Genomic DNA, 16960 nt, shown 5'->3' on the forward strand with positions numbered 1-16960 from the left:
CCTAGCTTACTTACTTACACCTTGTACAGAAACATTACCATTGAGTAGACTTTCCTGCCATTTCTACTAAAGGCTGTCAGATTGTACTTTCACAGTCAAACCTATGTGGAATAAGCCTCATTTATTTCTGAAGTACATTTATTTTTTTGTTTGCTTTGAATCTATATGTCAAAACCTCTCGACCAAGTAGAAAAGTAAATGGTGCAAATGTAACACTGAAGTAATTGGTTTTCCTTAACACTTCTTTTAGGAAGAACATTGACTTTTTTATTCCCCTGTGACATTTTTCTGCTACATACTGGAAGCTTATTACTTCAGCCCTGTTATCAAAGTACCATGTATTCTGGTTTTGGTCAAGTAAATTTAATTTTAACTCAACTTACTGAATACTTCAAGCTTATTTCCATAAGTCTCCTCTAGTGGTCAAGTCTTAGTCCTCTCTGCCATGTCTTTTGGCAATGGGATAAGAATGATTGCAGCAACTGATATCTCTTTTGCAGCTACTTCCTTGTTGACTGGGTTAAATATTGCCACCAAAGAGGGTAAAGGAGAGGGTGTGAAAGGGAAAGAATTCGCACCTTATTTTTATCCTTACTACAGTCTTGGAAAATACTGTAATTATTTGGTTAGGGGGGGTAAGCAATTTATCCTGGAGAGGTAGTAGAAAATATTATAATGATATTATCACCAGTGCTAATTCCCCATGGGGAATAAGCTAACTATTTTGAATGATCTATAAGATTTTATTTTTTCCTCTTCACTCTCATTACCGACCAACTCTGACTAAAGATTTGTGAGGATATTTATTTACCAGTACTTACTGTTTTTAAATTTTATTTTTTTAAGTGACTTATTTTGTCCCAGCACTAAACCAATCAGTTCAGTTCAGTCGCTCAGTCGTGTCCAACTTTTTGCGACCCCATGAATTGCAGCATGCCAGGCCTCCCTGTCCATTACCATCTCCCGGAGTTCACTCAGACTCACATCCATCCAGTCAGTGATGCTATCCAGCCATCTCATCCTCTGTTGTCCCCTTCTCCTCCTGCTCCCAATCGCTCACAGCATCAGAGTCTTTTCCAATGAGTCAGCTCTTCGCATGAGGTGGCCAAAGTACTGGAGTTTCAGCCTCAGCATCATTCCTTCCAAAGAAATCCCAGGACTGATCTCCTCTAGAATGGACTGGTTGGATCTCCTTGCAGTCCAAGGGACTCTCAAGAGTCTTCTCCAACACCAAAGTCCAAAAGCATCAATTCTACGGCGCTCAGCCTTCTTCACAGTCCAACTCTCACATCCATACGTGACTACTGGAAAAACCATAGCCTTGACTAGATGGACCTTTGTTGGCAATATAATGTCTCTGCTTTTGAATATGCTGTCTAGATTGGTCATAACTTTTCTTCCAAGGAGTAAGCGTCTTTTCATGGCTGCAGCACCATCTGCAGTGTTTTGGAGCCCCCCAAAAATAAAGTCTGACACTGTTTCCACTGTTTCCCCATATATTTCCCATGAAGTCATGGGACCAGATGCCATGATCTTCGTTTTCTGAATGTTGAGCTTTAAGCCAACTTTTTCACTCTCCTCTTTCACTTTCATCAAGAGGCTTTTTAGTTCCTCCTCACTTTCTGACATAAGGGTGGTGTCATCTGCATATCTGAGGTTATTGATATTTCTCCCGGCAATCTTGATTCCAGCTTGTGCTTCTTCCAGTCCAGCGTTTCTCATGATGTACTCTGCATAGAAGTTAAATAAGCAGGATGACAATATACAGCCTTGACGTACTCCTTTTCCTATTTGGAACCAGTCTGTTGTTCCATGTCCAGTTCTAACTGTTGCTTCCTGACTGCATATAGGTTTCTCAAGAGACAGGTCTGATGGTCTGGTATTCCCATCTCTTTCAGAATTTTCCACAGTTTATTGTGATCCACACAGTCAAAGGCTTTGGCATAGTCAATAAAGCAGAAATAGATGTTTTTCTGGAACTCTCTTGCTTTTTCCATGATCCATCGGATGTTGGCAATTTGATCTCTTTTTCCTCTGCCTTTTCTAAAACCAGCTTGAACATCTGGAAGTTCACGGTTCAAGTACTGCTGAAGCCTGGCTTGGAGAATTTTGAGCATTACTTTACTAGCGTGGGAGATGAGTGCAGTTGTGCGGTAGTTTGAGCAGTCTTTGGCATTGGCTTTCTTTGGGATTGGAATGAAAACTGACCTTTCCCAGTCCTGTGGCCACTGCTGAGTTTTCCAAATTTGCTGGCATATTGAGTGCAGCACTTTCACAGCATCATCTTTCAGGATTTGAAAGAGCTCAACTGGAATTCCATCACCTCCACTAGCTTTGTTCATAGTAATGCTTTCTAAGGCCCACTTGACTTCACATTCCAGAATGTCTGGCTCTAGGTGAGTGATCATACCATCGTGATTATCTTGGTCGTGAAGATCTTTTTTGTACAGTTCTTCTGTGTTTTCTTGCCACCTCTTCTTAATATCTTCTGCTTCTGTTAGGTCCATACCATTTCTGTCCTTTATCAAGCCCATCTTTGCATGAAATGTTCCCTTGGTATCTCTAATTTTCTTGAAGAGATCTCTAGTCTTTCCCATTCTGTTGTTTTCCTCTATTTCTTTGCATTGATTGCTGAGGAAGGCTTTCTTATCTCTTCTTGCTATTCTTTGGAACTCTGCATTCAGATGCTTATATCTTTCCTTTTCTCCTTTGCTTTTCGCTTCTCTTTTCACAGCTATTTGTAATGCCTCCTCAGATAGCCATTTTGCTTTTTTGCATTTCTTTTCCATGGGGATGGTCTTGATCCTGTCTCCTGTACAGTGTCACAAACCTCATTCCATAGTTCATCAGGCACTCTATCTATCAGATCTAGTCCCTGAAATCTATTTCTCACTTCCACTGTATAATCATAAGGGATTTGATTTAGGTGATAACCTGAATGGTCTAGTGGTTTTCCCTACTTTCTTCAATTTAAGTCTGAATTTGGCCATAAGGAGTTCATGATCTGAGCCACAGTCAGCTCCCGGTCTTGTTTTTGCTGACTGTATAGAGCTTCTCCATCTTTGGCTGCAAAGAATATAAGCAATCTGATTTTGGTGTTGACCATCTGGTGATGTCCATGTGTAGAGTCATCTCTTGTGTTGTTGGAAGAGGGTGTTTGCTATGACCAGTGCGTTCTCTTGGCAAAATTCTATTAGCCTTTTCCCTGCTTCATTCCATATTCCAAGGCCAAATTTGTCTATTATTCCAGGTGTTTCTTGACTTCCTACTTTTGCATTCCAGTCCCCTATAATGAAAAGGACATCTTTTTTGGGGTGTTAGTTCTAAAAGGTCTTGTAGGTCTTCATAGAACCGTTCAACTTCAGCTTATTCAGTGTTACTGGTTGGGGCATAGACTTGGATTACTGTGATACTGAATGGTTTGCCTTGGAAACAAACAGAGATCATTCTGTCGTTTTTGAGATTGCATCCAAGTACTGCATTTTGGACTCTCTTGTTGACCATGATGGCCACTCCATTTCCTCTAAGGGATTTCTGCCCGCAGTAGTAGATATAATGGTCATCTGAGTTAAATTCACCCATTCCAGTCCATTTCTGTTCGCTGATTCCTAGAATGTCGACGTTCACTCTTGCCATCTCCTGTTTGACCACATCCAATTTGCCTTGATTCACGGACCTAACATTCCAGGTTCCTATGCAATATTGCTCTTTACAGCATCGGACCTTGCTTCTATCATCAGTCACATCCACAACTGGGTATTGTTTTTGCTTTGGCTCCATCCCTTCATTCTTTCTGGAGTTATTTCTCCACTGATCTCCAGTAGCATATTGGGCACCTACTGACTTGGGGAGTTCCTCTTTCAGTATCCTATCATGTTGCCTTTTCATACTGTTCATGGGGTTCTCAAGGCAAGAATACTGAAATGGTTTGCCATTCCCTTCTCAAGTGGACCACATTCTGTCAGACGTCTCCACCATGACCTGCCCATCTTGGGTGGTCGCACAGGGCATGGCTTAGTTTCATTGAGTTAGACAAGGCTGTGGTCCTAGTGTGATTAGATTGACTAGTTTCCTGTGATTATGGTTTCAGTGTGTCTGCCCTCTGATGCCCTCTTGGAACACCTACCGTCTTACTTGGGTTTCTCTTTCCTGGTGGCTCAGACGGTAAAGTGTCTGTCTACAATGCAGGAGACCCAGGTTCAATCCCTGGGTCGGGAAGATCCCCTGGAGAAGGAAATGGCAATCCACTCCAGTACTATTGCCTGGAAAATCCCATGGACAGAGGAGCCTGGTAGGCTACAGTCCATGGGGTCACAAAGAGTCGGACACAACTGAGCAACTGAGCAACTTCACTTTCACTTTCAAACCTATATTGGATAGTTAAAGCTGGTAATGGTGTGCTGTTGTACACATCTCTTTCTAGCTCTGAGGTCACTGACTTCATCTTGGTAGCTTGATATCAACTGTGGTGGAAGTATTTCTACCATTGAAACTCAGCACATTAGAGAATTTCCCCTCCCTCCCTGTCGCTTCCCATGCACCCCCCTCCCCCAGTAAAAAGCCAGTTACTAGCACACCATTGATTAAAGATCACTCATAAGTTGCAAAAAAATCCTAGCATATCTTATAGATAGTATTTCTGCTTAAAACATATTTTATGCAAAGTTTGGAAAGAAAACTGTAAAAGACATTTATGTGGGACAAAGAATCCTTTGAAGGAACTTTAGAACTATGTCCCTAGAATCAAGTATATGCTTGATAACAAAAGAAGTTAAAATCCTCGCTTCATTCTAAAGTTTTTTCATTTGAGAATGAAACCTATATTTCAAAGTAAAGTAACTATAGTAATAACTGAGAATTTTTTGAAATATTTTATACATGTAAACTCGGAGAAGGCAATGGCACCCCACTCCGGTACTCTTGCCTGGAAAATCCCATGGACGGAGGAGCCTGGTGGGCTGCAGTCCATGGGGTCATGACTGAGCGACTTCACTTTCACTTTTCAGTTTCATGCATTGGAGAAGGAAATGGCAACCCACTCCAGTGTTCTTGCCTGGAGAATCCCAGGGACGGCGGAGCCTGGTAGGCTGCTGTCTATGGCGTTGCACACGACTGACACGACTTAGCAGCAGCAGCAGCACACATGTAAACTGGTAATCGTAAGGTTTCATAAAACATTAAAATTTACCAAAGTTTATACTAGAAAATATATTGACTGTCCCATAGTTTTCCTAGGCTTTTATGTTTATGTCATTAACCTTTGACATTGATTCTTTTGAGTTAAGTACCAGTAAGGAAGGATTCAATTCTATCTAGATTAAGTAATATAGAAGAAATAAGGTCTAGAAACCAGGTACCAGTTTAGGTACAAAGTAGAATCAGGGAATTGCCAGACTTTGAGGTTTGTTTGGGGAATTTTTAACTGTCTAAATGAATGTGCATAGCATGGACTAAGTCCTCTAATGAGATTCTAAAACTGTGTTACAATTTAAGTCTGAACAGGAATTAAGAATAACTCAAAGTGAATTTGATCGTCAGGCAGAGATTACCAGACTTCTGCTGGAGGGAATCAGCAGTACACACGTGAGTGTTCATTCCTTGGAAATTCATTTGGAACAGAAGGCTTTGATAGTCTTAGGGAAATTCTTGAAGTAGAAACTGAACTTCCTTTTCAGTCACTTATCAAGATACTTAAATAGTAGCATTTTTCAAGATACATGAAGAAACATTTAAAATTTTTTTTACACCTCATCACCTAGTTTCTCACCATCAAATCCATTTGTTTTTTGTTTGTTTTATTTTTTTTTGGCTAAATAGTTTGTTATTATATATTGTAGTAAAATGCTAGATACTGATGATTCACCCTGAGTACAGTATTGTACTTTGTCTCCCCTTAGCATTTGCCACTTGTAGATTATAGAGCTAAGAAGTGACTGTAACTTTCCTTTACAGGCCCATCACCTTCGCTGTCTGAATGACTTTGTAGAAGCCCAGATGACTTACTACGCACAATGTTACCAGTACATGTTAGACCTTCAAAAACAACTGGGAAGGTGGTAATTTCCTTTTCATACATAAAACTGCTGATAAGAGGAAATTTGGATTTTTTTTTCATTTGAACTAATAATAGAGGTGAAAATAGTATTAAAGGCTTTTATTAGCTTACTTAAAATCAGATTTTATTTTTTTTTAAGGAAAGTGATTATCACACTTCTGAAATAAAAACATTTTGAACTCTTGGTACAGAAGAATGTTAACAGGGATGAGAAGAGGAATACCTTTTTATTGCTATGTAAAGAGAGCTTAAAAGCATTTGAAGTTCCCTTTTCTCTTGTATACCTTTAGAGGTAGTTGAGGAAAATAAAATTATTGACTTTTAGTTGCCCTTAGAGATAAACTAATTTATATTTCATTACTTGTTCACCATTTAAAAAGAAAAGTTTTTAGAGTGTTCTATAAGACTTCACACACATTGATATCATTGAGTGTGGTATTATTCTTTATAGCACATATGTAAAGCACATAGCCCAGTCATTTATTAAACATTTATGGAACACCTGTCATATCCAAGCACTGTTCTGTACTCTAGAATTATATCAGCAAACAAAACAAGCAAAATTGCTTATGTTTATGGAACTCACATTATAAGGTGTCATTATAAGGTGACACTGAAAATAAAATGGCATTCAGGACAGACATCTTCTCTGCTGTCACAACAAACGAAGTCTAGGTAGAAGTACAGGCTACAGGTGGACAAGCCATGTGAAAAGTAGAAAGACAGAGAAGTTCAGATTACTGTAAGGGACATCTAACTGTGACTCAAGTGAGTCTAGCAAAGATTCACAGATAAAAGTATTTTAATAGGAATAATCTAGATGAAGAAAAGGGCAGGGAAGAATGTTCTAGGCAAAGGGGGAATATGTATATGGAAGAGCCAGAGGAAAGTGTGTGGCAAGCTCAGGGAACTGACAGTAGTTCATTGTGGTTGGATCACAGTGTTCAAGTTAAAAATGGGACAGGAGCTCTTCCAGGGACAGTTATCAAGAGGCACTGAGAATGGTCTAGCATTTGACATACCATTGTAGGCTGTCCTACAATACCGCCTCTAACAAAACCAGGCTGTCCCAAATCCCTGGTAATAGAATTATCTTTATACTAAGAAGATTGGGAAAGCAGCAGAATTTACATGTGGAATATACCCAGGCCAACTTCGAGGAATTCACTGTGACCTAAAGTTCTTATCAGGTTTGTCTAAAATGAAGAAATCTATCAGCTGGGCTTATGGTGGTTCCCTGTATGCTATATGTGTCCATGACAGGATCAAGCACACTGTCCTTATTGAGCAGAAAATCATTATGAAAGTGTTGAAAGCACAGAGTCAGAAAGTTAAATTTTAAAATGAAGCTTTTTTGAGTAATAAAATCAAGAAGCCTTAAAAAAAAAATGGGGTGGTAGATGAGGCTGACAAAACATGGTCCACTGAAGAAGGAAATGGCAAACCACTTCAGTATTCTTGCCTTGAGAACCCCATGAACAGTGTGAAAAGGCAAAAAGATAGGACACTGAAAGATGAACTCCCCAGGTCATTGAAAGTGAAAGTGAAGTTGCTCAGTCGTGTCCGACTCTTTGTGACCCATGGACTGTAGCCTACCAGGTTCCTCCATCCGTGGGATTTTCCAGGCAAAAATACTGGAGTGGTTTGGAGAACAGTGGAAAAATTACTCCAAAAAGAATGAGGAGAAGGAGCCAAACCAAAAACACCACCCAGTTGTAGATGTGACTGGTGATGGAAGTAACATCTGGTGCTGTAAAGAACAGTATCACACAAGAACCTGGAATGTTAGGTCCATGAATCAAGGTAAATTAGACGTGGTCAGACAGGAGCTGGCAAGAGTGAACACTGACATTTTAGGAATCTGTGAACTAAAATGGACTGGAATGAGTGAATTTAACTGAGATGACCATTATATCCATTATTCTGGGTAAGAAATCCTTAGAAGAAATGGCGTAGCCCTCATAGTCAACAAGAGAGTCTGAAATGCAGTACTTGGATGCAATCTCAAAAACGACAGAATGATCTCTGTTCGTTTCAAAGGCAAACCACTCAGTATCACAGTAATCCAAGTCTGTGCCCCATCAGTAATGCTGAAGAAGCTGAAGTTGAATGGTTCTATGAAGATCTACAAGACCTTTTAGAGCTAACACCCCCAAAAGATGTCCTTTTCATTATAAGGGACTGAAATAAATGCAAAAGTAGGAAGTCAAGAGATTCCAGGAGTAACAGACAAATTTGTCCTCGGGGTACAAAATGAAGCAGGGCAAAGGCTAACAAGAGTTTTGCCAAGAGAATGCACTGGTCATAGCAAATACTCTCTTCGAACAATGGACATCACCGGATGGTCAGTATCGAAATCAGATTGATTATATTATTTGCCGCAGAAGATGGAGAAGCTTTGTACAGTCGGTAAAAACAAGACTAGGAGCTGACTATGGCTCAGATCATGAGTTCCTTATTGCCAAATTCAGACTTAAATTGAAGAAAGTAGGAAAACCACTAGACCATTCAGGTATGACCTAAATCAAATCCCTTATGATTATACAGTGGAAGTGAGAATTAGATTCAAGGGACTAGCTCTGATAGAGTGCCTGAAGAACTATGGACAGAGGTTCGTGACATTGTACAGGAGACAGGGATAAGACCATCCCCAAGAAAAAGAAATGTAAATAAGCCATATGGCTGCCTGAAGAGGCCTTACAAATAGCTATGAAAAGAAAAGAGAAAAGCAAAGGAGAAAAGAAAAGATATACCCATTGGAATGCAGAGTTCCAGAGAAAAGCAAGGAGAGATCAGAAAGCCTTCCTCCATGATCAGTGCAAAGAAATAGAGGAAAACAATAGAATTGGAAAGACTAGAGGTCTCTTGAAGGAAATAAGCAGTACCAAGGGAACATTTCATGCAAAGATGGGCACAGTAAAGGACAGAAATGGTATGGACCTAACAGAAGCAGAAGATATTAAGAACAGGTGGCAAGAATACACAGAAGAACTATACAAAAAAGATCTTCATGACCCAGATAACCACAATGGTGTGATCACTCACCTAGAGCCAGGCATCCTGGAATGTGAGGTCAAGTGGGCCTTCGGAAGCATCACTACGAGCAAAGCTAGTGGAGGTGATGGAATTCCAGTTGAGCTATTTCAAATCCTAAAAGGTGATACTGGTGACTGCAACCATGAAATTAAAAGACACTTTCTCCTTGGAAGAAAAGCTATGACCAACCTAGACAGCATATTAAAAAGCAGAGACATTACTTTGTCAACAAAAGTCTGTCTAGTCAAAGCTGTGGTTTTTCCAGTAGTCATGTATGGATGTGAGAGTTGGACTAAAAAGGAAGCTGAGCACCTAAGAATTGATGCTTTTGAACTGTGGTATTGGAGAAGTCTCTTGAGAGTCCCTTGGACTGCAAGGAGATCCAACCAGTCAATGCTAAAGGAAATCAGTCCTATATAGTCATTAGAAGGACTGATGCTGAAGCTGAAACTCCAAAACTTTGGCCACCTGATGAGAAGAACTGACTCATTTGAAAAGACCCTGATGCTGGGAAAGATTGAGGGCAGGAGGAGAAGGGGACGACAGAGGATGAGATGGATGGCTAGCATCACCAACTCGATGGACATGAGCTTGAGTAAACTCCTGGAGTTGGTAATGGACAGGGAAGCTTGGCACGCTGCAGTCTGTGGCATCACAGAGTCGGACACAACTGAGTGACTGAACTGAGATGAGGCTAGAATAATGAAGCAGTGTCATTTTATGAATGCCCCTTAAGTAATGAGGAGTTTGAGATTTATATAATGAGGAACCATGAAAGCAGGGGAGTGATATGTAACATTTGAAAGAGGAACATCAAGAGAAGGAATAAGGAGAAAATATTAAAAACCTTCATCACTTTGGTTTTCCTTTCTGCATATTAATCCTTCAAAACTAGGCATAGAACAAAATTAGTCACTTCCACAAAACCAATTTTAAGCCCAAGGAGATTAGTACTTCCTGTTCATATTGTCCTGATGTTCTAGCAGTGCAGCATAGGGGTTGCTGTTAAAATCATTCATCCTTGCATTCTCCTTAAAGCCATTCAAATGCTTGGAACTCATCCATTCAGACAAAATCTAGTCATTGATGCTCTGAGATAGGTACTATTATTATCCACATACAGATAAGGAATCAGAAGAACTGGTTATAAGATTAGTAAATATATTTTATTTTTAATAGTGGGAAAGTTTACTTATTGAGCTACAGTGGCAGGAGGTCTAGAGTTGTTTTTTTTTTTTTTTAATTTAGCAGTAAAAGTTCTTAGAAGGTAAAGATGGTCTTTCGGGGTTTTTCTGTTTGGTGTTTTATTGTTTTTCTTTTTACATTAATTCCCCAAAATTAACATCAGTAGAACTCAGTGGGTAAACAAAGGTTAATTATACTGGTAAGTTTGAAAGTAAAATACCATGGTAAAACATTTTAAAAATCCTGTCTAGATATACAAACACATCTGTGTGGAGAGAGCATATCTTTTTTTTTTTTCCTCCAAAAATGTATATATAGGCTGCATTCACTGAGGAATAGATGCTCGGAAATGTATCCTTAACTTCAGAGTGAAACTTGAATTAGAAATTAGTTCATCATTAGAACCCTTTTACCCATCAGAGAAACATCTGCTTGTAATTTTTAAAAGCACTATTCTAGACGTCAAGGATAGAGTATAAACAAAATAGATCATATTCCTGCCCTCATGGAACCTACATTCTGTTTAGGGGTAGAGGGGAGTAGAAAATCAATACATTTTATCAATTACATAGTATATTAGAAGGCGATAAATGCACTGGAGAAAAATATAGTAGGGAAGTAGAGATTTACATAGTCAGGGAAGACACATTTGAAAGATGTAAGGAAATAAAGCACACGGGCATCTTAGAGATGCTCCAGGAGAGGAGGTACAAAAAACTCAGAACCAGGAACATAGCTGTATGTTCAGGTAACAAAAGAGAGTTTAGCTGAAGATTAATCAAGGAAACAGGGAGCTAGGCTTTGGAAACCACTCTTTGTGGACTTTGACCTTTACTTGGAGATAAAGTCTGGAGGATTTTGGCACAGCACAGGATGAGTAGAGAGAGAAAAAAAGACCAGGGACTGAGCCCTGAGGTACTCCAACAAAGAGCCAAGGAACAAGCTAAGGAGAATGGTAAGGAATGAGCAGTGAGGTAAGATGTAAACCACGTGTGTGGCCTTGGATTAAGCTGTAAAAGGTGAGAGGAGTGTTTCACTGTAATCTCTAGATAGATCAAGTGAAAAGAGGGCTGTTAGTAGACCTTTGGATTTAGAACATTGAAGTCATTGCTGACCTGGACGAGTAGCTTTAATGGAACAGTGTGGGCAAAAGCTTGTTTGTCAATGGAAGGAGAGAAACTTGACATTAAGTTTAGATAAGTCTTTCAAGGAGTTCTGTAAAGAGGAATAGGGAAGTGAAGCACTAGCCAGAGGAGGAAGTAGAGTCTAGCCCATTTTTGTCTTGTTTTTTTAAGATAGGAGAAATAAAAGCACGATTATAATCTGATAAGAATGATACAGTAAATGGAGAAAATGCAATATTGAAAAGAAAGGGAAGAATCGGTAGTGTGATATCCTTGAGAGGCAATTTTATACACAGGTGGAAAAATTAACCTTAAAATAATCTTAGGGGCATAGATATAGCTCATCTGTAGTAGGAGGAAAGATGACCAAAAGCATGGAAGTTTCCTGATTGTTTTTTTCTCCTCTTAGATAAAAAGGAAGCAATTCATAAGCTGATTATAAAGGTTAAGGGAGAATTGCTGAAATTTTGCAGATGGATAAAGGGGCATGAAAAGTAATCAGGAGAATGTTAAGTGGATAGATTTTAGAGAAATGTAGTGTAGTTGCCAGGCAGCATTGTGGACCCACTTGTTCCTACTTAACTCACTGAGTGTGAGACTAGACTATGATTTTGTATTTTTTCATGTCTATGATTTTATGTTTTTTCATGTCTTAGATACATGGATACTGAATAGATAATTAGGGAGATCTTTACCAAATGAGCAGTATGAAGTAAAGGACATGGGATTTGAAGATATGTGCAAGGGGGGTGATTCTGATAATTTACCTTGGACACAAATGGCATGCTGGTAGGACAATAGATGGTAGGTCTATGGTAGGACTATAGATCCGAGATCAGTTCAGTTCAGTTCAGTCACTCAGTCGTGTCCAACTCTTTGCAACCCCATGGACTACAGCACACCAGGCCTTCCTGTCCATCTCCAACTCCAGGAGTTTACCAAACTCATGTCCATCAAGTCGGTGATGCCATCCAGTCATCTCATCCTCTGTCGTCCCCTTCTCCTCCCGCCTTCAATCTTTCCCAGCATCAAGGTCTTTCAGATGAGTCAGCTCTTCGTGTCAGGTGGCCAAGGTATTGGAGTTTCAGTTTCAACATCAGTCCTTCCAGTGAACGCTCAGGACTGATTTCCTTTAGGATGGACTGGTTGGATCTCCTTGCAGTCCAAGGGACTCTCAAGAGACTTCTCCAATACCACAGTTCAAAAGCATCAATTCTTCGGCGCTCAGCTTTCTTTATAGTCCAACTCTCACATCCATTCATGACTATTGGAAAAACCATAGCCTTGACTAGACGGACCTTTGTTGACAAAGTAATGTCTCTGCTTTTTAACATGCTGTCTAGGTTGGTCATAACTTTCCTTCCAAAGAGTAAGTGTCTTTTAATTTCATGGCTGCAGTCACCATCTGCAGTGATGTTGGAGCCCTCAAAAATAAAGTCAGCCACTGTTTCCACTGTTTCCCGTTTCCATCTATTTGCCATGAAGTGATGGGACTGGATGCCATGATCTTAGTTTTCTGAATGTTGAGCTCAAGCCAACTTTTTCTCTCTCCTTTTTTCACTTTCATCAAAAGGCTCTTTAGTTCTTTACTTTCTGCCATAAGGGTGGTGGTATTTGAATATCTGAGGTTATTGATATTTCTCCCAGCAATCTTGATTCCAGCTTGGAATCTGAGATAGGCTTGTTGAAATGAGAGTACTAGGGAAAAAGATGATGGTCAGAGAATGGAATGTTGGGAAATATGATTATTATAAGAGTTATAGTTTTTGGAATTGATAAAGTCTAGATGAGGCATTGGTAATGGATAGCTGAAGTAGGGTCAGGCACAGAATCAGTAGGAGAGAATAGTCCATGAATCTAATAAGCCAAAGTGTTTAAATAATTAGATTAACAATTATTTGAACAGTCTAAGGATTATTCAAATAATTCTTAGAATCACCAAGAATTAAGATATACTGGCAGTGAGCCAGAAACTAAAATTTAGAGATAAAAGGAAAAAAAAAATAAGACACCTGTAGATGATTGCAACAAGAGGTAGTTGATAGTTGAATAATGTGAAATTCAGAAGTTTGGTAGGAGTAATCTTGGTGAGGGAGAAGAGTATAGGAATGGAAATGAGCATGCAGCTCCTACAGCTTCCACCTCTAGGCTTAATGATACATGGAGTGTGGGAGATAAACACAAGCATCAGGAAGTGAAAGGAAGGTTTAGAGAAGAGGTTAAGGATAAAGAAAATTTTGCTGACTGATTTCCAGATGGCACAGGAGTCATAAAGAACAAAACTGTATTTTATGAAGAGTTTAATTTCACCTACCTTTACCGATGAAGCATTTTATATTTTAACTAGTGATACCACTTTAATGGCAGAAAGTAAAGAGAAGCTAAAGAGCCTCTTGATTAAAGTGAAAGAGGAGTGTGAAAAAGCTGGCTTACAACTCAACTTTCAAAAAATGAAGATCATGGCACCTAGTCTTATCAGTTCATGGCAAATAGATGAGGAAAAAGTAGAAACTGTCAGATTTCATATTCTTGGGCTCCAAAATCAATGTGGATGGTGACTGCAGCCACAAAATTAAAAGATGCTTGCTCCTTGGAAGAAAAGCTATAACAAACCTAGATAGTGTATTAAAAAGCACAGACATCACTTTGCTGACAAAAGTCCTTATAGTAAAATCTGTGCTGTTTCTAATAGTAATGTATGGATGTGAGAGTTGGACCATAAAGAAGGCTGAGCACTGAGGAATTGATGCTTTTAAACTGTGGTGTTGGAAAAGGCTCTTTAGAGTCCCTTGGACAGCAAGGAGCTCAAACGAGACTACTCCTGAAGGAAATCAACCCTGAATATTCATTGGAAGGACTGATGCTGAAGCTGAAGCTCCAGTACTTTGGCCACCTGATGCAAAGAGCCAACTAGACTACTCCTGAAGGAAATCAACCCTGAATATTCATTGGAAGGACTGATACTGAAGCTGAAGCTCCAGTACTTTGGCCACCTGATGCAAAGAGCCAACTCATTTGAAAAGACCCTGATGCTGGGAAAGATTGAGGGCAAGAGGAGAAGGGGGCAACAGAAGATGAGGTTGTTGGATGGCATCACTGACTCACATGATGTGATCAAACTCACATCATGGACGTGAGTTTGAGCAAACTCAGGGAGATAGTGATGGAGAAGGAAATGGCAACCCACTCTAGTATTCTTGCCTGGAAAATCTCATGGAACAAGGAGTCTGGTAGGCTGCAGTCCATGGGGTCGCAAAGAGTCGGACACAACCGAACGATTTCACTTTCACTTTCAGGGAGATAGTGAAGGACAGGGACGCCTGGCATGCTGCAGTTCATGGGGCTCCCAAAGAGTCGGACACAACTTAGCAACTGAACAACAACAATGAATTTTAATAGGATCATTTTCAACCTTAGAAGTGGTTGGATTAGAATGACTATAGGCCAGCCATGTTACGTTTTTTTCTGTTTAGTATTGTGAAGCAACAGTAAGCTTAAAATAAACTGAAAATTCTAATTATCTTTAAAGTATTTGTAAGCACATTGATAAAAAGATTTCACTAATTTGTGATATCTGCCCTATTCTTCCGTTGAGTCTTCATTATGTTATTAGTCATACATATTATTTGAATGTCTATCCCTTCACCTGTCTACAATCCATAAAAGAATGGTATTGTTTCATCTTTATATCTCAGCTTGTTCTAGTGATGCTGGACAAGGAGATACTCAGTAAATATTCGAATGAACAGGAAAATGTGAAAATCTATTTTATGAAAAAGAGTTGTTAGTCAAATATTTCTCAAAGAATTAACTTGAAAACTTTAATCTGTGATAGTATCTGACATTTAGGTAAGTTTTTCATCTGTTTTTTTGTTTTTTTTTAATTTAAAAATTCATGAAGGAAAAGGTTAATAAAACATACAGTAGAAAATTGAAGTATTATGAATCATTTTTCTGGAGAAAAATAATTTAAAGTTTATACTTGTAAAGATGACTTTGAAACAGACTTTCAAGGATTTTATATTTAAAAATAATCTGCATTTTCTCTAATGTAATTGATCCAAGAGGGGTAAATAGCACACTTTATCAATAAAATGTTAACATCTTTTAAATCTTTAGCCTGTGGAGGTTGGTAGAAGGTAAATACTGCCACCAAGTGGTGATAACAGAAACTTTGGTCCTGTATACATAATTGGCAATTTTCTTTTCAACAGTTTTCCATCCAATTATCACTCTAACAACAACCAGACTGCTGTGGCACCTGTACCGTCTGCTTCATCGAATGTGATTTGTTCCTCTGCCTTGACTTCAACAAGTAGCCTAGTAATCACCTCTCCTTCCAACCTCACTGACCTGAAGGAGTGCGGTGGCAGCCGGAGGGCCAGGGTTCTGTATGATTATGATGCTGCAAACAGTACTGAATTATCACTTCTGGCAGATGAGGTGAGTAATGTGGATATAAAAAGAAAACTGTATCATAGATTGACTTAACCTTCCAGTATAACAAAATGCAAATACATTATTACTTATTTAGAAATCGTTTATTATGAATGTTTTCATAGATTGCAGATGATTGTATTAATATTTTATAAATTTTTAACTACTATTTTTTAACAAAATAGAACATCACAGAACTATTTAAAGCTTTTAACTGCTAAATAGATTTCTAAAACTGCCTCTGATAAAACCCTTTATCTTTCACATTGATAATTTTTATGATGTGATAATGGTGTTTGTTTATGGTAATATTTAAATTTTTATAGTGAATAATTTACAATTTAAACAAATTAAATCTGATTAGTTTTTGTGTATTTATTTATTAATGTAGTTAATAACTGGAAATGTTTTATTTTGTAGGTAATCACTGTTTTCAGTGTCGTTGGAATGGATTCAGACTGGCTGATGGGTGAAAGGGGAAACCAGAAGGGCAGGGTGCCAATTACCTACTTAGAACTGCTCAATTAAATAGGTGGACTATGGAAAGATACCATATTTATATATAATTAACTCTTAATAAAGCAGGTTTAAGTATCTTTCATGTTAATGTCTTAAGAAACTGAAAAGAAAATACCAACCATCAGAAACTGGCCTTTCTGCCAATAAAATTGCATGGTAAATATTTTATTACAAAAGTTACGTTAGAGCTTTCACGCCAAGAATGTTTTGTTACAAAATTCTCTTTCTACTGAGGTTTCACTAATACGTACCTTCTACTTTTGAACCCCAAATTAAAGCAGAAGAACTGTTTTCTACTGGATTTTTCATTAATGGCAAGCTTTTTCTTTTATGTAAAATAAATTTATTGTGAATTGATATCAGTGACTCATTTATTAGGTATAATTAATAGCCAAAGAATAAAGTTAAAATTTGTTTTTAACTTGGTTTAAAAAGAGCTCTAGGATATAAACCTCTTTTGTGAAAAATAGAATGTTTCTGAATGTTTTCATAAACAAAAACTTAGTTATACCATGTTTACCTTATTTTCCAGCAGTTATTGAGTGATGACAATATTCTGTTTCAGTGAGTTATTTTGAGGGCTTTTTATTAAACTCTACTGAAT

At 38.5% G+C, this 16960-nt stretch overlaps 1 protein-coding gene and 1 pseudogene across 5 annotated transcripts in view; both read left to right on the plus strand.

Annotated features, from left to right (window-relative positions):
- The window catches only part of SH3GLB1 (SH3 domain containing GRB2 like, endophilin B1), a 44461-nt gene extending 27748 nt beyond the window's left edge, over positions 1-16713 (plus strand). For all 5 annotated transcript variants that reach the window (XM_086390956.1, XM_086390957.1, XM_086390958.1 and 2 more), the window contains 4 exons: positions 5494-5583; positions 5953-6053; positions 15615-15843; positions 16258-16713. In XM_086390956.1, coding sequence (XP_086247082.1) covers positions 5494-5583; positions 5953-6053; positions 15615-15843; positions 16258-16365 — 528 coding nt within the window. In that variant the 3' untranslated portion in view covers positions 16366-16713. The remainder of the gene's footprint in view (positions 1-5493; positions 5584-5952; positions 6054-15614; positions 15844-16257) is intronic.
- On the plus strand, positions 7057-7553 carry LOC147375723 (large ribosomal subunit protein eL34 pseudogene; annotated as a pseudogene).
- Positions 16714-16960: the final 247 nt, after the last annotated feature.

This window comes from Bos grunniens, chromosome 3 (genome assembly GCF_055505025.1).
Source record: "Bos grunniens cultivar Pamir isolate PY7600 chromosome 3, Bosgru_T2T1.0, whole genome shotgun sequence".
Taxonomy (NCBI): Eukaryota; Metazoa; Chordata; class Mammalia; order Artiodactyla; family Bovidae; genus Bos; species Bos grunniens.